The 21,819-nt window shown below is 44.4% G+C and overlaps 2 protein-coding genes across 6 annotated transcripts in view; one reads left to right on the top strand and one right to left on the bottom strand.

Annotated features, from left to right (window-relative positions):
• The window catches only part of LOC109395543 (zinc finger protein 485-like), a 23,718-nt gene extending 9,277 nt beyond the window's left edge, over window positions 1-14,441 (bottom strand). The window contains exons 1-4 of one of the 5 annotated variants that reach the window (XM_019666596.1): window positions 6,696-6,712; window positions 6,144-6,267; window positions 2,557-2,655; window positions 2,024-2,123 (exon numbers count right to left, since the gene is read on the bottom strand). In XM_019666596.1, the coding sequence (XP_019522141.1) occupies window positions 2,024-2,123; window positions 2,557-2,655; window positions 6,144-6,189 (245 nt within the window). In that variant the 5' untranslated portion in view covers window positions 6,190-6,267; window positions 6,696-6,712. The other 4 variants (XR_002126683.1, XR_002126684.1, XR_002126681.1 and 1 more) reach the window with 4 other exon arrangements.
• Window positions 14,442-14,525: 84 nt separating this feature from the next.
• ZNF239 (zinc finger protein 239) overlaps window positions 14,526-21,819 on the top strand; it is a 30,070-nt gene continuing 22,776 nt past the window's right edge. The window contains 1 exon segment of the mRNA XM_019666597.1: window positions 14,526-14,556. The gene's annotated coding sequence lies outside the window, so the exon portion shown is untranslated.

Raw genomic sequence — 21,819 nt, 5'->3', positions numbered from 1 at the left:
TCGGATCCCACATATGAGGGCCAGTGACACTGCCCTCTACAGCTAAGATGCTGAACAACAGCTCAACCTGGAGCTGGGCTGCCGTGAGTCACCTGCGAAGGCCTAGGCTGCAGCCCCTGTGGCAGTGGGTTGCCATGGGCTACTGTGTGTAGTCAGCAGCCAGCATGAGCGGCCCGTAGCTGCCATGAGCAGCCATCCAGAGGCCAGCTACTGATCTGCCTTGCCCGGGAAGAGCACAATGATGGTGCCAACTTGGGCCAGTGAAGCAACATCCTCCACAACTAGACTGAAGAACAAAACAACAGCAACTTGTCTATTCCCCTTCCCCAGATTCCCCAGCACTGTTTCCCTCCTGCAATTCCCCAATAAAATCTTTAAAAAAAAAAAAAAGTTCAACTACACCTCTGAAAAAAGAAATGCAAATCAAAATTACAGTAAAATAAAAACTTTTAAATAGCAGATTGTCAATGACAGTGTTGACAGACTGGCCTCATTCATTGTCATTAGCAATACAAATGTATATAATCTCTAGGGATATTGGTAATTTATCCTATAGATTTACTTGTACTTGAGAGATTTGATATGAAGATAATCACTGCAACATTGTTCATACTTATTATGTCCATTAATAGGGAACTGATTATGTAAATTACAATATATCCATAAAACAGAACATTATGTAGGCATTAAAGGGAAAAACAGTGGCTTTAAATAATGTACCTAAATGAAATGATTTCCAAGATATAAGTGACAAAAGCAAGATACCGAATACTGTACTACCATGTGCTTTAAAAAAAAATGTATACACTTGTAAAGCATACATTATGTCTAGAAATTTCCACAAGAAACATACAAGGATGCCTCTGGGAGGGAAACTGGGTGATAGGAAAGGAGGTATGTGAAGGAAGCTGCATATCATTTGAACCATCTGAATTTTGCACTATATGCATTTCTAAAAACTAACAAGTATGCAATAAAGGGGGAAAACTTAAAATACTGAATGCTTGTGAAAGCTCTGTATAAAGAATTATTAGAACTCTAAACAGAACAAGTATCAGAGGAAACACTGCTAGTTTTTACTATATCTAAATTTTAACATCCTATTTCAAAAAATACCAAAACTAAACAGAAAGAACAAAGAATACGGAAGACTCAGTTACTACTGTCACTCTATAAAGAATCTACACAAGAATTTAGAAGGGGAAAAAGTTAAACACAGTAAAAACAAAAAGAACTACTGAAAAGCATTATGAAAAAAAAGTACGTTAAGTAAGATTATGTGTCACTGGATTTTCCATGAAATACAGTTATAAAAGTTTCCCTGAAGATGATATAGACAAAAATAGAATTAGCTTTAAAGGTAGGAATACTGACAGCATAAATATTTTAGATGAGAGAAACAGCCATGTTTGAAGATTCAGAAATAAATTATGAAACAGAGACCGTGACATACAGAAATTTATGCAAAGTCTACATAGAAAAAATGAGCACCAGGAGCAACGGATAACAGAGAAGAGAAATAAAAGACCCAGGAGAAAAGGGAAGAAAATGCTTCCCTATCAATTTGTTTGCTCAGAATCGTAATTATCTGAGTTAGGAAACTATGCTTATACTTGGAGTCTGCCACTGCTGCTATCTAATCAGGGATATGAATATTAACAATAACTAGAAAGGTTATACAGTCACTGAACAAGCCAACCATGAGAGAGTTTGGAAGGAACTGAGAATGAACAGAAGGTAGAAACAAATAAAGGAGAGCCTGACAAGTGCCTGAAAATGGAGAAGGAAACAACACAAAAGAGACTGAGGATTTCAAGGCAGGAAGTCATGGGCCTGAGGCCCTCATGAAGGGAGCAGCTCGCCACAGGAGTGGAAAGAATGAAGTGAAAAGGGCCAAGTCATTTAGCATGAGGATGACAAAGAGTAAACTAATGTAAAGTGCCCCAGCCCTCTGCAGACACAGGCATTCTAAAATTAGCTGCGGTGCTGAGCTGCTGCTTGAAATGGTTCCCGCCCCACTTACCTGCACAGGTAAGTACATGATGGCACTTCTTGTACCTCCATCCACGCCTCTGCCCCTTGCTCCAACTGGGTGATTACTTCGGGTTTGGAGGAGAGAAGCTCTGTCAGAGAAAGAAAAGGAATGTAAGTGTGGTTATGTGCACAGGGAGTCCCCCCTGACTGCAATCTCACATGGTCTACAAGGAACATGGATATGTCAGAGGCCAAGTGGCTGGTATCAAGGGTTACAGATGTGCAGGAGGGGAAGTTAGTTAGAAAACTGGGCCTTTTTGAGGATGACAAGCTCCTACTTACTGTTGATGGCAGATGAATCCTGACACGGAAAATTTAGAGAGCTGGGCTCGGCTGCATACAAAACTGCCCATCTTACACTATACAGCTCTGACCTTTCTGAGGGGTAGAAGGAACACAGACTCCAGCCTCTAAGCCCAACAAAACTCATTTAAGATTTCTGAATACCCCAAATCATTTACGCTGTGAAATGAAGAGTTGCCCAGCAGAACAATTCTGAGTCAAAGAGAAAGACATCCTTACCTCGGACAACAGATTCCCAGTTTCCCAGCATCACACTCTGCAGGTCCCACTGAGCAGCATCCTGGGGTCTCCATTCAATCTGGTTAAAGTCAGTGATCCCTGCAAAATCAAACCCCATGCTGCTCATCCAGGAACCGTTTACACCCTGGCCCCAGGCAGAGAGCCAGGCAGGCCTTGCTGGAGAAGGGAAGCAAGACATTCAAGGTCAGTTTCTGAGAGCTCAGATGGTTTACAGGGAGGGAAGTGGGAGCATCGAGGGAAAGTATATGACAGACACAGAGAGCAGACTCGTTTCATGGAAACAAAGAATTAAAAGATAATAAGCTGGAAAACCCAGCAAGGGGTGAGGGAAGGTGGTAACCCCTCACTCTGCCACACTGCCGCCCTCGTGCTCTGCCAGCATGCCTATCATGCTCCCTCCTACAGGCCTGGCATTAGCTCATCCATCACTTTCTTGGTCTTTGCTTAAATGTCAGCTCATCAAAATGGTCTTCTCTTTTCTCTTCTCCTACCTTCTACTACTCTCTATCCCCTTATCCACTTTATTTTTCTTCACAGGATTTCTCCCTACCTAGCAGGAGAGGTTTCAATTTATTGTCAGTGTCCTCAGGGACCACTTGGGTCACTGTTGTCTCCCCAGCCTACAACGCGGCCTGGCCATGGAAGGATTCAAGGATTTGTCAATCAACAAATTAATAGAAACTCTGAAAGACATTCACAATGATATTGGCTTTCTCCTCGAATTTATGGGGTCTATCATCTTATTCTGGGGTATAATATTAAAAAATATTTTTAATTGTTTTTCATAGCACTAGCAACTTAATCAGTACCAGGCACAGTGCTAAGCCCTAAGATATACACAATCTCTCTGAATTTCCACCACAAATGTATAAAGTATTATTGTATCTATTTTAGAGCTAAGGACACTAAGGCTCGGAGACTTGAAAGACCTTACTCAAGGTCACAGGACTGTTTTTATACTGTAGTATAAAAAGCAATGATAACAAGTGGTAATGAGGCTATGGAGCTAATTGGAAGAAACGGTTATGACATATTAAAAGGAAAAAATGAGTAGGCCTAAATCCGCATATGCAAAGGTGTTTCAAATGAAATAATTTGACTTGTTAGCATGGTAGACATGTGGGTAATCTTTAATTTAAAATTTTTTCTGTAACTCTTAGTTTGTATATAAATATTCAAATATTGATTACTTCCTTTCAAAATGCTGATTACTCTCAGTCACTCCTCAAAATCTGTCAACACCCAGTTTTCTCCAGGATAAGGGCAAACTCCAGGCTGGCATTCTAAACTCTGAATGTTTCCAACTTTCTCTGGGACAATTTGCTCATGGTTCAGATGTAATGTCTTCACTCATGTTGCAACGCCTTCCCAAACTCACCACATCCTCCACAATTAGGCAAATTTCATTTATTCTTCAAGAAGAATTAGAATGATCACCACCACCATCAACCCACCCTGAAGCCTCCTCTGACCCCTGAAGGTCAAGAGAGTGCTGCCACTGCTGTGTTATGGTTGTCATTCGCTGATACTTTAGCTGTGTCTTTATAGGGTAAATCTTTTTCATCTTCTGTGAGACAGCACAATGCCTTTGAGGCAACAACTATGCCCATACCTATTAAGTATTTTTTCAGTTTCTAGCACTCTGGAAAACATGGATAGCAATAATCTATTTGGGGAATGACTATAACCGGTAGAAAGGACACAAAGGAATGACAGTGGGGAAAGGCGGCCCTTCTCTGCAGAGCTGCACCCATCCAGGACTGGCTAGGGCAGCTTGGTCCCTACACCTAGCAAAGCATCTTCCAGGCAAGAGGCATAAACCTAACTTTACTTTGAAACGATGGTGAATTCTCAGGATAAGGGAAAAAACTGGCCTGTATCTGGGCTCTTGATACAAGTCTTGGAGCCATCTGTTTCCTGAACTGTTCTCCCAGGGAAAAGCAAAGATCCTGAGTAAACCAAGGAAAGAAGAAAGGAAACATGAGGAATTCCCTCCACGTTCTACACTACCTAGAATTTGCTCTCCGTAAGCTGGGCGCGATCAGTCTACCACCTTCCTACTCCCAACAAAGGTAGACAGGTGCAGGTGTGTAAGGTCAGAAAGGCCATGATCGAACATGCTACCTGGAGCCGGGCCTCGAAGCAAGCTCCACGCCAAACTCTGGCTGTGACTCAGTCCGGCACCTTACCAATCGGAGTGTTAAGCTTCGTGGGCGACTGGATCTCTGAGCCTCAGCACAAGCCTTGAAGCTTCCCGGGATGCCCCAGACTCAGGGGGTCACTCAACACCGCTCGGCTTCCGTGGGCGGGGCCACATCTGCCAGTGCCCTCCTAACCGGCCCTTTGTTGCCCTGACTCCCGGGGAAAGGAGGGGCGTGCCAGGTCTCAGTGCCCCAGCTGGGCAGCGGCTGTTCCCGGACCAAGCCGCGGGGGTTGGGCCGCGAGCACCGAGACCCTTACTTTCAATAAGTCCCAGCAGCCCAGACGCCGGAGCAAGCGGCGCTTGCCCCACTCAAGCAGAGGTGGGCAGGGCCGGAAACGGACGTGATCACGGAAGCCTTTGGGAAATGTAGTCTGGGATACAGTCCTGCGTCAGGGTCTCCATCCCGTCCATGTGCACATTGGTATCACTTGGGGAGCTTCGAAAAGTGATGGTGCCTGCGTCTCAGGTCCAGAGATTCTGAATTTAATGCTCTGAATGTGGTCTTGGCATCCCAAATGATTCCAATGTGCAGCCAAGATTGGCACCCTTTGCTACAAATTGATGAGGATCTGCCAGACATGTTTTATGTTATTTTGGGGCAGCTGTTTATGGTTGGTTGGTTGGTTGGTTGGTTGGTTGGTTTCTAAGTACTCCTGTTTTGATTTCAAGCAATGAAAAAGCATGTTCCTCACAGACCAAGTTGAGGAACTGCTGACCAAGTTCCCTGAGCATCTCCTTTGCACTGGTCTTGTTCATTCCTCAGCTGTGTGACCTGTCTCCCAGCCAAGATGGGAGAAGGGCTCAAGAGGGAGAGTGAAGGTCGGGAGCCGGGCATGCTAGGGAAGTAAGTCAGTGGTCTAGAGTGATCTGAAATAGGAGGCCATGTAGCCAAAAACATGGTCAGTAAACCCACTGTTGTGGACTGAATGTTTGTATCACCCCTCCTACCCCCAATTCATATGTTGAAACTCTAACTCCCAATGTAATGGCATTTGAAGAGGTTTAGATGAGGTCATGAGGGTGGCACCCTCATGATGGGATTACTGCCCTTAGTTAAAAAAAAGATACAAGAGAGCTTGCTCTGTCTCTCTCCATCATGTGAAGTCACAGCCAGAACGCAGCTGTCTACAAGCCAGTAAGAGACCCCTTACCAGACAGTGAATCTGCCAGCACCTTTATCTTGGACTTCTCAGCCTCCAGAAATGTGCGAAATTAAAGTCTGTTGTTTAAGCCACCCAGTCTATGGTATTTTGTTATAACAGCCCAAGCAGACTAAGACATCCACCATCAAGAAATCATGGAGTCTGAGTCTAAACTGGGCTTGTAAATGTGGATGTGATAGTAATGATTACTATTATTTTACCTTTCTCGATAGGCAACGGGAAGTCTCTGAAGGTTTTACACATCATGAGCCATGACCAGCCTTGTTTCTCAAAACATCACTCTGGGGTGTCTGGGATAGTGAAAACTTTAATTAAGTGAGGGGTCTGGAGGAAAGAAGATAAGAGCATATTGTAAACATATCTTGTGACACAGTGATTTCACTTTGGGGAGTTGGCTCTAAGGAGATAATCAAGTATCCAAAGGTGCATGTGGGAGAATGTTTATTGTAGTGCTGTATATAAAAATGAAAAATAAAAAACAGTATGTGTACTGTGAAAGACAAAATGCACCGGACAATTAAGGAGCTGGTTTTATTCAGGCTATTGCAGTAGGGAGAATATTCATTAATGATGAATGTCTCAAAGAAAAGAAAGAAAGGGGCTCTGGGGCTTTAGAAAGGCAAGTAAGAAAATATTGAGTTGTCAGAAAAGTCATGACGTATTTTTTCTATGTTTTTTGTTGCAAAAATGCATCATGACTTTTCCAACAACACAATAGTAGGAAGAGTGGAGGTGGATCATATCTAAGATACCTGGGAAGTGTGGTTTTCTGCCGTCAGCCATTTTCTGAAACACAAAAGGGTGGGGAGATTTCAGAAAACAAAATCTGGGAGATTTCTTAGTCTGTGTTGTTATTTTCCAGAAGCTCGGAGCTAAGATTAAGTTCAACACTCACTATTAAGATGGGATTGGTTAAATAAATTATAGTAAATCCATATGACAGAATACTAGGCAGCCATTACAAATATCAATGCAGATAATAGGTATAAGTTACATAAATGTGTTGACAAAATATTGTTGAGTGAAAAAAATCAGCTTCCAAAACAGCCTTTGTAGTACAATTTTACATAATATTCCATATAATCATGCTATAATGCCATAAAATTGCTCAGAAAACCTAAACTATGACTCATCTTATGCTAAGCCCTGTATTAAGCCTTTTATTTGAATTATCTCATTTAATCCTCAAAGCAACCCTATGCGATAGGTACTATTAGTATCCCCAATAGCAAAAACGTTTTGTTATGGAAATTTCAAAATATACACAACATAGAATAATATAATGAACCTCAATGTATCCATTACTCAGATTCAAAAATATCAAGATTGTGCCAATTTTCTTTTATCTATCAATCTCCCCTCCCCTTTTGTTTCCTAGATTATTTAGTCTATAAATAATCAGGTACAGTAGCTGCCCTCCCCGCCATCCTTGGGGGATACGTTCCACAACTCTCAGTGGATACCTGAATTCAAGGATAGTACCAAACCCTATACACACTGTTTTTCCTATACATACACACCTTTTCATTTAAAGAAAGCACTTTACAGCTTCTCCTTGGCATATCCAAATTGCCAGATCACTACCCTTGTGCTTTGGGCCATTATTAAGTAAAATAAGTGTTACTTGAACACAAGCACACTGATACCGAGACAGCTGACCTGATAACTGAGACAGCTGCTAAGTGATAACAGGCGGGGAGTGTAGACAACGTGGAAACGCTGGACAACAGGATATATGCGCATGTGTCCCAAGTGGGATGAAGCAGAATGGCACAAGATTTCATCACACTACTCAGAATGGCATACAATTTAAAACATGAATTATTTCTTGAATTTTCCACTTAATATTTTCAGACAGTTGTTGACCACAGGTAACTGAAACCATGGAAAGCAAAATTGCAGATGGAGGGTAAATCATAGATGGGGGGATTACTGTATAAATCTTACCTAAGGGCACTTTATCATATTTTTTACGTTGTATCATTGTCATGCTTTTAAAAATAAATAGTTTGAGAGACTGAGTATGAAAGTGGGCAATAGCAAGACCATATATGAAAACAATCTGTAACTATCAGCCCAGAAAACCAACCCATGATCTACAGTAACCAGCCCAGGAAGCCAGCCTGCTATAAGTCAGACTTGTGGGAATTCAGACGAGCATCTCTAGCAACCATCCCAGGACACTAAACAGTAACTCCTGTACCAACTGCCCCCAACAGTCAGGTCTTGCTTAATAACTGACAGCATCCCTACTTTTGTTCTCATTTCCAGTTTTGGACCCCCCCCCAAGAGAAAGCCAAATATAATCCCCTCACAATCATTTAGGATGCCCTCTTCCAATTAGCGGCATTGCTTGCCCTGCCAACAGCCTCCACTCAGGGCACACCTGAAGCTTTCCCTTTTTTCTACTATCAAGCTTTCTCTGTCTGCTTTTGTGTCTCTGCCAAAATGCAAGTGATGGCAGTTGACTTTCTTGCCATTGCAAGCTCTGAATACGTACCCTTTGCTTATTCCCATTTGATTGGTCAATTCATTAATATCTAATATTCAGTCCATATTCAAATCTCCCAAAGTGCCTCAAATATTTCTTTTACACCTGGTTTGTTTGAATGCAATAGGGGAGCCCTTCAAGTTGGCCCTGGGTTCTTAAGACATAATAGTCTTTGGTGCTTCCTTGCTCTCTGGCAGACAAACTGTCTCAGGATCACACTATGCTTTGCCAGGAATCAGCCATTTCTCCAAAGAGCCCTGGCTTCTTCAGTTTCCTGCTGTCTTCTGGCTTTGCCTATAAACTGGAGCTTATGCAGGAGCCTGTAGAAACTTAGCCCAGGTTCAATGGTATTATCAGCTTCTTGCTGATAAATCCACTTAGAGTAGGGCTCTCTTTTTGGGGGGCTATTAGTTGGCAGTTTCTGTGTTCTGGATTCCAGGACCCAGGCACAGCTGCTGAAGCCTAGGGGTGGTTTGACCCCACCCATTTGGAATTTGGGGGATATCCTGACCCTGGTGTTGAAGATGTTGTCAAGCAGGATGTTTCTCCTGCTATCCTAGTAACTTGGTCTATTTTTATGAGTGATTTGAGGAGATTCAAAAACTGCTGCTGTCTCCCCATTATTTTTTTAACAGATGAGGAAAATTTAGAGAGGCTAAATAACATATCCTCAGTCTGTTTATCTGCAACAGTCAACAATTTCTGCTGCCTACCTCCCAGGATTGTTGTGAGAATTAACTGAGATAAAATAAATGAAAAGTCAGATTCAGGGAAAGAGACGTCACAGACAGCAGGCACCAGGGCAGACACCCTTGGAGCTGGTGACCGCCACCTGAAGGTCAATGATGAGAACGATGTCAGCTAACTTTACCGCCAGGCACTGTGGTAAGCACCATTCGTACGTTATTTCACGTCCTCCTCACAGCAACCTGAAGGAGCAGGTACTGTCAGCCTCGTTTTACAAAGGAGGAATCAGTGCTTAATGACACTGGTAAACCTGCTCACAGTGCCAGTTTTCTGGTGGCAGAACCTGTATTTAAACCTAGGTTATCTCACTTCACAGCCCTTGCCTTGAGCTCTGTGTAGCCTTCTTAAATGGAGAAGATGTGAGATTTCACTGAAGACGAAGGCAAGACAGAGGACAGAGGAGAAGGTGAGCCAAGGGGGCTGCTTAGGACCTTCTGTAGTGAAAGGCTTTGGGCAGCTGGTCTTTGTGTCCTCTTTCTCTGTGGTCAGTGACTGAGGTGAAGGCAGGGCTTAGCACATCTCTTTAGTTAGCAGTTAGTTACCCCTTAGCATCTTTCAAGGAGCCCTTGGAAGCATGCCCCTCTTCTAGGGTTGCCAGATAAATTACCAGATGCCCAGTGTGACATTTGAATTTCAGACAATCATTGTAGGGGACACACATTTTCTAAAAAATTATTCATTGTTTATCTGAAATTCAAATGTAGCTGGGCATCCTGTATTTTCATTTGTTAAATCTGGCAACCCTCCTCACCCCATACAGGTTTTTTTTTTTTACATTACCATTATCTTAATACAACATCTAAAAAGCCACAATTTTTTAGTTTAAAGATTTCTAGATCTTCAGCAGGGTTACCCGATGAAAATACATTTAACCTTGGATTGGGGCAGGCCCCTTAAGCTGTTATCCACTCAGTAGTGTCCCTACTTGTCTGTGCTCAACATCTTTGAGAAAGTCCACACAGAGAGTTTGAAGGAAGGTGGGGGAGTGCAGTGACAACACCCAGTAGAAGAGTGCTGACGGGGAGGAGCTGGGATGCATAATTCCAGAAACTACTAACACTGGTGGAGCCCCGAGGAGAAACAGCACTTTGTGTGACAAGATACTCAAAATATACTCAATGAGTGCCTTTGAATGAGTGAGTGCAGGGTGACGCTGACTGGCAGTCAGCAGCCCATGCATTAGAATGATGAGTTTCTATAGCCCAGAGGCTGTCTGCCTCCACCGGTTTGGGTGGTACCAAAAGCCTTTCATCACTGGGCAACACTTCCTTCCCTCTTCACTCCTCCCTGCTTGCCTGTGCACACCTGAACAATTCTATTCTTTCCTCTGGGCCTCAATTCTCTGAAAAGTGAAGAAGGCTGAATGAGACCCCTTTATCACCCTGTCCATTCCCATGGCTTCATGGCATTTGAGGACATACTGGGAACTGTTGGGAAATAGAACTGGAGCCATTGTTAGAACTCTCAGGGAAATGGAAGAGGGGAGCACTGTGTTCCCCTGCTCCAGCCAGGAACCAGCTCGGGTATAAAAGGGCTCAAATCCAGATGGGGACCCAGCCTCCCTTTTCCAGTTCCTACTATGATTTCTTCAGCGTTCCTAGGAATCTAGCATGGCTGGACCTGCATCTGCCGCCACCCTGCTTGGCCTGGTGTGTTTTGTGTTGGAGGGATCCCCCAGCAGGCTGCACTGGGAGGTGGCGCCCGAGGGATTCAGCAGAAGCTCCTTTCCTCGTGGCCTGTTCCATTTGTGATCAGAAGATGAAGTGCCAGATGAATGTGTGAGAGGGAAGGTGCTCCCAATTCAGTATCCAAACTGCTGATATTTACCAGCAGCAGGATCTTGGGCAAGTCACGGCCTCTGTTTCCCTTATCTTCTGTGCCTTCACTTTAAGAATCGTGAGGAATAACCCTTACTCCACAGCACCGTTAACAGACAAGGATGAACACTAGGCCCTGAGCTCAGTGCTGAGCACCCAGGAGGAAATCATTCAATGGAAGTCCTTTTATCTATCTCCCAAGGTCTCCCCAGCTGAGGCCTAAAGACCCAGGTGCTCCCGTACCAGTGCTCCTCCAGGCCCCAAGACCTCAACAGGCAGAAGATGTAGATCCTAAGTGAAGGCCTCCCAGGCTTCCTCTCAGAGCACTGGCGCTGGCAACATGAAGAGCTTCCCGGATGGGGAGGGCTTGGCCAGGCCTCCATGGTCTCAGGAGGCAGCACCACTACTGCCCTTCTCTGGGCTCAGGGTTGGGATCAGCTGAGGAGAGATGGCAAATGAGTGCTGTATGGGGAAGGGGACAGGACTGAAGATTAGGATAGGGCTGAAAAGAGAAAACACTGTTAGATCCATACAGCAGATCAGTGCCTTGGAAAGCAGATATAAACCTCTCCTATGAACCTCAGTCCCACTATTTTGGTTAAAGGCTACTTGCCATATTGTGAGCTCCTTCAGACATAGCCCCAAAGGGCCTACCCAGCAGCAAGGGTGATTAGTCCACCCTGAGCAGCAAAGTGCCCCGCCTCTCACCCTGACTTCTTGCCCCTGGGCTGGGTTCTGAGGTCATACATGAGAGTCTTCAGGCAGCACAGGGCAGTTTCATGTTCATCATGGAACAATTCAGCCTGACATGCACCTGCCTGCCATAGCCAAAGACTGCTGAAATCGTGGCATCTTCTGATTGTTTCATCTACCAAACCTCCCACTTGGCCCCGGCCCCATATTATTCAGGCCAGCTGCTTGCTTTCTTTACCATGATCCCAGGACCCTTAGCTTTTCATAGCAGTTGTTTCTAATTCTGTGTACTGTCCCTCTCCTCGCAGACTTCCTGGGCTTAATAATGATGCTTCCTTATGGAATCTGGGTTTGTACCACTCATTTGCATAACTCCAGTGTGATCCCTGGTGATCCCCTCATGGAGTGGGCACAGCATATAATGAACACGCCAATACAGAGGAGTCCACGTCTGTGTATAACTGATAATAGTTAAGACAGGTATGTGTCGCTATAGGATGTGTGTGTGAGAGCCAACTGTGTATGGGTCTACTGAGTGAGACGTGAGTGTGAGAAACAGAGCCTGAGACCAGAGAGTACGGTGCGTATAGTAGATGCGCAAGAGGGCAAGTATGAGGTATAATAAAGTGTGTATGGGGCCGGCTGAGTGGCGCGTTGGTTAAGAGTTGGCTTGGGACACCAGCTCTGAGCAGCAGAGCCCCGGTTCGGATCCCACATGAGGGCCAGTGATGCTGCGCCCTCTACAACTAGGATGGTGAACAGCTAGACTTGGAGCTGCTGTGAGTCTATGGCATAGGCGTAGGCTGCAGTGGGGCTGCCATAAACTACCGTGAGTGGCTGACAGCCAGCGTGAGCTGCCGTGAGCCACTGTGAGTGGCCATCCAATGGCCAGTGAGCGACTGCCTCAGCCGGGAAGAGCGCAATGATAATACCAACATGGGGGCCGGCCGAGTGGCGCGATGGTTAATAACTGGCTTGGGATGCCAGAGGGCCCCGGTTCGGATCCCACATATGAGGGCCAGTGACACTGCCCTCCACAGCTAAGATGCTGAACAACAGCTCAACCTGGAGCTGGGCTGCCGGGAGTCGCCAGCGACGGCGTAGGCTGCAGCCCCTGTGGCAGTGGGTTGCCATGGGCTACCGTGTGTAGCCAGCAGCCAGCGTGAGCGGCCAGCAGCCACAGTGAGCGGCCATCCAGAAGCCGGCGACTGATCTGCTTCGCCTGGGAAGAGTGCAATGATGGTGCCAACATGGGCCAGTGAAGCGACGTCCTCCACAACTAGACTGAGGAACAAAACCACAGCAACTTGTCTGTTCCCCTTCCCCCAATTCCCTAGCACTGTTCCCATCCCCCAATTCCCCAATAAAAATCTTTAAAAAATAATAATAATAATACCAACATGGTCCTCCACAACTAGACTGAAGAACAAAAGGACAGCAACTTGTCTGTTCCCCTTCCCCATTCCCCAGCACTGTTCCCCTCCCCCAAATCCCCAATAAAATCTTGGGGAGGGGGGGAAGTGTGTATTTGTGGAGGATGCGTGCATATGGGGACAGTATGGTGTGTGACTAAATATGTCAAGGTAAGTTTGTTAAATAGGGTGCAACAATGTACCAGTCAGCTCTTTTCACAATAGTGTTTGTTATATAATGAAATATCCCAAAATATGGTGACTTACAACAAAAATAATTTGTTTCATGCTCATGAATCCACAAGCCAGCTGGGGTCTGGATGATCTAGGCTGAGTATAGTTAAGCTTGGCCTCAGGCCACAGTTGGGTTCAGGTCTGCTCCACATGTCTCTTATTTTTCTGGAGCGAGTAGACTGCCCAGATCATGTTCTTCTCATGGCAATAGCAGAAGTGCAACTGAACAAGGCCAATTCACAAGCATTTTTAAAATATCTGTTTGTATTTCATCTACCAACATTCTATTAAACAAAGCAAGTGACATTGCCAAGCCCAACATCAATGGGCCTGGAATTGCATTCTTCCTCTAATAAAATAAGTATAAATTCATAAGGGAAAGAATATGAATAAATGAAAAATTAAAACAAGGACTTCTGGTTTCAGCCAAGATGGAATAGCCCCATTTCTCCAAAATCCTCCCTCCTATAATTAAAAAATTCTGGAAAGAGTTCTGACTGCTGAGTGGCACATGACTGATATCCTCATCTCCTCAAAGTCTTTGCTCCTACATTCCCTATTTAAAATTGCAAAGCACACACCAACATACACACCCCCATTCAAGCATCCGTGAACCTCCCGACTCAGCTCTACTTTTTCCATAACACATAACAGGTTGTAACACATTTATTGCTTGTTTCCCCACTAAAATTTAACATCCAAAGTGATTTTTGTTTAAGCGTCTTTAACAGTTCCTGGAATATCATAGGCCCTCAAATGTTTGCTAAATGAATGAACTTCAGCGGTAAAATGAAAATGCCCAGTGGCACATATTCGGTTCAGAATACTATTTTTAAAGGTAAAGACGAAATTACAGGTGATATTTACCTTCTTTTCTCCCAGTTGCACTTTAACAAAATGAAAAACACTTTCATGGGTATTCCTAAAATACTTCTTACACGTTTGTAATAACCACAAAAACCCAGGGAAGATCACGAGAATGAACTAGTTGTTGACCTCAAACAACAGTGAAAAGCAGCAGACCCTGCAGCTGAGAAACCGCCTTGAGAGTAGCGTCGCTGGTAGCCGGGACCGGCACTGGAGGTGGGAACAGGAAGTGGGCGTGATCCGTCCGCAGCTTTCCGGGACTTGTAGTTCGGAGTCCTCGGCGCGGGCGCGGGCGCGGGCGCGGTTCACAGTCCGGAATTCTGCGTTTCCAGGTGTCGGATTCGCTGGGGAGGTGAGAGGCGCCTGGCTGCTGGCGCCGCCCGCAGAGAGGCGTCAGCGGCGGGGCTGTGGGAGGGCCAGGCGCCCGGCCGCCGAAACCCAAAAGCCTGGCGGGGCCGCGGTGGGAGGGCGCGCGATCTGGTAGAGTTGCGGTCCTGGGCCGCACGTGTGTCCGAACGCAGCGGTCGTGGCTGCATCCGCAAGACCGGGCTGCGGGCACCTGAGACTACACGGCCCCTAACGCTGAGTCGGCCGGCTCCGCCGAGGCTTGGCCGGCACAGCTCCAGCCTTGGCCGGCACAGCTCCGGCCTTGGCCGGCCTAGGGGCTTCGTTAGTTGGCCTTTTCCGCACCGGTGACTGGCCTTCTTCCAAGGAGGCTTTGAGGAGACGTTAGATGACCGAGAGGGGTTCCCGTGAGGGACCGAGGTTTCTGTCCCCACAGCACTGTCCTCACTAAAAGGTTGCATCTCAGCCCCTACACTCCAGAAACGAGTCAGGTCGGGGAAGGCGGCGCGGGCATCAAAAATCCATCTCAAGAGGCGACACATCCGACCTGAGAGCTCTTTACTGCTCTAACTTAGAACCTGAGGGCAGAAATCGGAAAACCTGAGAAATGGACACATCTTAGAGCTACGAGGAGAGCAGAGAGCCTTGGACCCGTATGGGAGGGGGGGTTGGGGGACTTGGCCTGTTTGATCCAAAGCCCAATGGACAGAGGTGAGGGAGGTGCAGTGTGAGGAGACAGGAGGGTACCTAAGGAGGGTGTGCGAAGGGTTGGCTGAAAGAGCTTAGTAACAGGAGCAGAGTAACTATTTCTACAGTCTTGCTGGACTGACTACTAGACTGCCCTGCAAGGTGGACTGATTTTCATGGTTTTTCCTTTTTCCCTAACTCTGCCCTTCCAGGACTGTGTGAGTCCTGAGAGGAGGAAATTGCCATGTTTCAGGTGAGGGGGTTTCTTCTCAGAAAATGCCATCTGCCTGAGAATGGCCGTAACCTGTCTTTCTTGGGACAGAGGAAGGACATCAGCATTAACTGAGTGCCTATCTATGTGAGGTCTTGTCTTTGTTCTGTGTTCTTTTTCTCTTTACTGTCAGACTGCAGTATGAGGCATACAGTATTTTATAAATGTGGGTGTAGGAGCATTAATATACTGAGGGCATATAGCTATCAATAATGTTGCCAGGGTCTGCAGAGGTCTCTGCTGGCTTTAAATTACACATCAGTTTTCACTGAACCACCCTACCTCCATGAGCTTGGCCTGGGCTATGCTCTTTTGTTGAAAGACTCCACACAGCATGGTTGCCTCATCTCTCTCAAAGCCTGCCTTTCCTGCCAGACATTTTTCACTCACGTTGAAAATCATTCAGAGCTACTACATGCTCAGTCCAGTGTTAAATGGCCTCAGGGAAACAAACAGCATTATAAACTATACAGTGCTTTTCTTCATGTACAAAAAAAGGTGTGCACATTACAATAATCATTTACTAAACATGAAAGCGTTAAAAACATGAGAAAATTTGTTAAAAAGCAGCACAGAAGTTACCAAATCACTCCCCAAAATGATCTTCAACCAGGCTGTATTTCAGAATTATCTGTGGTGTTTTTTAAGAATTAAGGTTCTTAGGCACCACTACCCTCCAGACCTACTTAAAAGAGAATTTTATTCCTTTTTTATCCCATGATCTTTGTACATCCATAGATTTGCTGCATTTATTGTCAGATATTTCTCTACATGTTTGATGTGAGCATCTCTAAGGTAGATAAGATGTTTGTTCATATTTTATGCTCGGGTTGCTTTGTTCCCTTTACCAACATATCTACGTGTTTAATTGGTACCGTGAATTGTTAAATTACCAGCTAGCACTTTTTAAAAAAACTGATTTCTCATTTGTATCCATTAAAACCATTTGTAGAAAGCTACCTCAAGATTGGCACTTAGAATCATAAAATGTTTGAAATAAAGGGGTCAGCCAGCCCCCTCTCTGCCTTGGTACCATCACTTTACAGAGGAGAGCGCTAATTCTGAGGGAGCTGAAAGGAAGCACTTGTTGCAAAGAGCAGCAGAGCCAGAAGTAAACCCCATCTTTTCTAACTCCAGGCTGTTCCTTCTCCCTAACTAAGCAGAATGTCACACAGAAATTATATGAACAAAATAACAGGCTGGATTTAAGGAAAAAATAATTGGTTCTTAACACCACCACCAAGACCATCTTTTTGCTTGGCAAATACAGTCCTCACACATATAGGAAGAGACTGTGAAAACTATAAAAATTGGTTTGTGTAGAGGACAGTAAACTGCCTCAAGGAACTAAGAGCATGTCATCTCTGTCTTGAAAAGTAATTGAGGACTTCAACGGAGAGTAACATGAGTAAGACCCTACCCTGTGTTCTCTATATTTTCCTTCCTTCTACCTGTTTACTAATAAAGACTACTTAAGCACTGCTGATTAAGTTAGGGGTTGCTAGTATATTACAATTTGAGATTCTGGTATATGTTAATAACTTTTTGAATTTAAAGAAAGGACTTCATCCGACCAATACTTGCTGAGTGTTTTCTCTGTACCAGACATTGTTCTTGAGTCTACTGAAAGACACAAATCCTAATTTAACACCTCCATTCCTCTATGACTTGGGTAAGTCATTTCACCATTATGAACCCTTGTTTTCTCATCTAAAAGTGAGAGTGTTGAGTTTGATGACCTCAGCGTTCTCTTTTACTTGTAGCATTTGATTATTCTTGTAAATTAAATGTGAATTTATAAATACTTAGCATTTAGATTCTGAACCAGTTGTGCAGTTGCTGAGGAATTAAAGATTAGTTGAGCATGGCCCCTATCCTTTGGAATCATATAGGCAATCTGGGAGACAGATTTAATAGCTATAGTAGAGGTATATGAAAGATACTATCAGACAGAGGAGGAGGAAGCATCTAACTCATCCTCATGTTTCAGAAAGGAGGTTGTTGATTGTCCTAAAACAAAGGAGATCCAAAATGGGTAGGAGAAATATAAGTCAGGGCAGAAGCAGTGTGTAAAGGGCTATTTTAAACTAGAGCAGGATGTTTGGATGACTACCAGTACCCAATATGACTACAGCTCCTGCCCACCTCCTGCCTTCTACATTACTGTTTCCTGTCCTAAGTAAATTGTTGCATCCAGCAGGGATGGGCTCTGGAAAGGAAGTAGAACAGCAGATAATGTATGTAGTTTGGAGGAGCTTGACATTTATTGGGGGGGGGGACAGGAAACTCCTGGTCCCATGACCTTCCACTTTGATTGGCCTTCAGAACACTGAGTCCACTTTCCTGAGTGAGCTTGAGTTCCACCCTGGGGTGACTTATCTGCTCCACTGATACCAGGGAGACTTCATTATTAATTGTCTTAGTCACTGAATAATGTGTTTTGTTTTGCTTTAGCAGGACCAGTATTTTGTTTCTATTTCTCCTTTCCTCTGTCACACTGATTCCTTTCATTTGGTCCACTGTCATAGCATTTCTCAGTTTGAAATTTTCAACCTACTACAAAATTTGTTATCCGTCAGCATACCCCTTCCACTTGCAGCACAGAATTCTCCCCCACTTTATCTGTGGGATCTTAAAAAGTTACTAACTCGGAACTTCCGGTAAGATGGCAGAATGCACAGACGCTGTGCCGACTGCCTCCCAGGATCACACCAAAATTACAAATAATTTATAAGATATTGAACCTCAGAAGTTCCCTGAACACTAGATGAACAGAACTTCTAAGTGAAAGACTTAAAGAGGAGGCCACGTCGAATCTGGTAGGAGAGGTGGAGACGAGAAAGGGCGAACCCCATGAGGGACACCTCAGGAGTGGGGAGGCTTCTCCAGTTGGGGGCGAGACCCTCCGGCCCCACACTGCACTCGCCAGCCCAGAGTTACTTTGCCGGGTAGAGGAGTTCTACAATAGCTGGAAGTAGAAATTAGTGAGGACTCTCTTTGCTCAACTCCATGAGGCTGAGGGCAGCTGGACAACCAGTGGAGCCAGCAAACGGATTTGCTTGCTGGTGAGCACTCACCCGGTTCCTGGTGGAGGGAGTGGCTTTGTGAGCGGGGCCCAGGAGCCTGCAGGAAAGGACTGAACTGAGCACCGTTGGTGCAGGAGCTGGAGGTTTTGGGACCATTGTTCCCCTGGTGTGGAGCTTGCACACGAGTAGTGCACAGGAGAGCGCTGTTTTTTCAGGGTTGGGTCCTTCCACAGAGACTCAGGTATGGGACCGCATTGGTCTGCTGGAATTGGTGTAGGAGTGCGTGTGTGCATGCGTGCGCATGCGGCCTTGGTTCCCCACCCTCCGCACTGCTTGTGCTGAGTAGCCAGAGAAACGCCTGACAGGCGTGCTCCGCTTTCAACAGGCTGCTTATTGAGACCCGGGAGTGCGCGACTCGCCTTAGGTCCCCACTCTCCACACTGTGCATGTAGAGTTGCCTGGGTGGCAATTGGCTGTCGGGCTGCTCGGCCTGATATGCAAGCGGCTGATTGGGACAGACTGAGACTGGGAGTTTTCCTGGGAGTGTAGGGCCGTGAGCTGTGCGCCTCCGTAATTCAGCTGGGGCTTTCCTGGAAAGTTTCTGCGGGCTGGATGCTGATGCAGGAGTGCATGCTGCTCTGACTTGGTGGGAGCCACTGACCACATCCTGTGGTGCATTGGGGGCCTGCCCCGCCCACCTAGAGCTGTGTTGCCAGGGGCACACTAAGCCCCTGGTCCCTGGCCCTTACCTCCACAGGGATTTTTGCAGCAGCAGACAGCCCTCAACAGCCTCTGAGGATTTGCTGGTGAGCACGGTTCCAGAGCACACAGCAGCTTATTGCAGGAAGCTCACTTCAAGTCTAGAGGGAGGTCAGCACATGACAAACTGAGCTGTTCCCCCCAACAGCTGGTGCTGAGTCGCTCAGAGTCCCTCTATTGCTGAGCAAGTGGTCTGCAAATTAAAGTGGGTTTCAAGCCGCCCCTCCCTTTTTTTTCTTTATACGTGATCTATCTAATACATCGAAGCAATCACAGAGTGAGAGCCAAAATGAAGAAACAAAGAAACATGACCCAAGTAAAAGACCAGAAGAAACCTCGAAAAATGGAACTAAATGAAACAGAGGTATCCAACCTTTCAGAGACAGAGTTTAGAACACTGATGATAAGAATGTTTAAGGAACTTAGTGATGACATAAAGAGGATAGAGAAATCATAAAAAACAACTAGTTAGAACTAAAGAATACAATAACTGAAATGAAGAACCACTCTAAGGAATCACCATTAGATTAGATGAAGCAGAGGATGGGATCAGTGATTTAGAAGACAAAATAGCAGAAATCACCCAGTTGGAACAACAAAAAGAATAAAAGACAATGAAAATTGTTTAAGAGACCTGTGGGACAACATCAAGCGCAACATCATTCACATCATAGAAATACCAGAAGGAGAAGAGAAGAAACAAGGGATTGAGAATGTATTTGAAGAAATAATGACTGAAAACTTCCCTACCCTGGTAAAGGAAATCAGCATACAAGCTCAGGAAGTGCAGAGAGTTCAAGTGCAAGAGAAAGACAGCAGGTTACATACAAAGGAACTCCTATAAGATTAACAGCTGACTTTTCTACACAAACTCTGCAGGCCAGAAGGGAGTGGCAGGAAATCTTCAAAGTGACACAAAATAAAGGCCTACAACCAAGATTGCTCTACCCAGCACAGCTATCACTTAAAATTGAAGGCGAGATAAACAGCTTCTCAGAAAATAATAAGCATAAGGAATTCATTACCACCAAGCCAATATTGCAGGAAATGATGACAGGGCTTTTTTGAACAGAAGAAAGGGAAAAACAAGCTAACCCAGGAAGACCAGAAATACAAATAACAAAATGGCAATAAATATGCACCTATCAATAATCACTTTAAAAGTGAATGGATTCAATGTTCCAATCAAATGACACAGAGTGGCTGAATGGATAAGAAAACATGACCCATGCATATTCTGTTTACAAGAGACTCATCTCAGATCAAAAGACATACACAGACTGAAAGTAAAGGGATGCAATAAGATATTTCACGCAAATTGAAATGAGAAAAAAGCTGGAGTAGCAATACTTATTTCAGACAAAATAGACTTTAAAATGAAGTCTACAATAAAAGACAAAGAAGGACACTACATAATAATAAAAGGATTGATTCAACAAGAGGACATAATCCTAGTAAACGTCGATGCCCAACATAGGAGCTCCTAAATATATAAAACAGATATTAAAAGACATAAAGACAGAGATCAACAGTAACACTATCATAGTAGGGGACTTCAACACCCCGTTGTCACCAATGGACAGATCCTCCAGACAGAAAATCAACACGGAAACAGTGGCCTTAAATGACGCTTTAGACCAGCTGGATTTAATTGATATTTTTAGAGCATTTTACCCGAAAGCAACAATATACATTCTTCTCAAGTGCACATGGAACATTTTCCAAGATAGACCACATGTTGGGACAGAAAACAAATCTCAATAAATAAGAAGATTGAAATCATATCAAGAATCTTTCTTACCACAATCTATAAAACTAGAAATCAATTACAAAAAAAACTGGAAAGCACAAATACATGGAGGCTGAATAATATGCTAAAATAGCGAGTGGGACAAAACTGAGATCAAAGAAGAAATAAAAAGCTATCTTGAGACAAACAAAAATGAAAACACAACAACTCAAAATCTATGGGATACAGTGAAAGCAGTCCTAAGAGGAAAATTCATAGCAATGCAGGCCTCTCTAAAGAAACAAGAACAATCCATATCAACAGACTATCTTTACACCAAAGGGAACTGGAGAAAGAACTGCAAAACAAGCCCAAAGGGAGTACGAGGAAGGAAATAATAAAGACCAGAGCAGAAATAAATTAAATCCACACCAAAAAAACACAAACAAACAATACAAAAGATCAATGAAACCAAAAGCTGGTTTTTTTAAAAGATAAATCAACAAGCCCTTAGCCAGACTCACCAAGAAAGAGAGAGGACCCAAGTTAATAAAATCAAAAATGAAAGAGGAGAAATAACAAGATACCACAGAAATACAGGGAAGTGTAAGATAATACTATGAGCAACTATATGTCAACAAATTTGACAATCTGGAAGAAATGGATAAATTTCTAGAAGCTTGCAATCTACCAAGTCTGAACCAAAAAGAAACAGAAACTCTGAACAGACTGATTACTACCAAAGAAATTGAGTCAGTAATCAACAAGCTTCCAACAAACAAAAGTCCTGGACCAGAT

Source organism: Hipposideros armiger, unplaced genomic scaffold (assembly GCF_001890085.2).
Source record: "Hipposideros armiger isolate ML-2016 unplaced genomic scaffold, ASM189008v1 scaffold_476, whole genome shotgun sequence".
Taxonomy (NCBI): Eukaryota; Metazoa; Chordata; class Mammalia; order Chiroptera; family Hipposideridae; genus Hipposideros; species Hipposideros armiger.
Note: the sequence above shows the minus strand (reverse complement) of the source record. Positions and strands in the feature narration are given on the sequence as shown.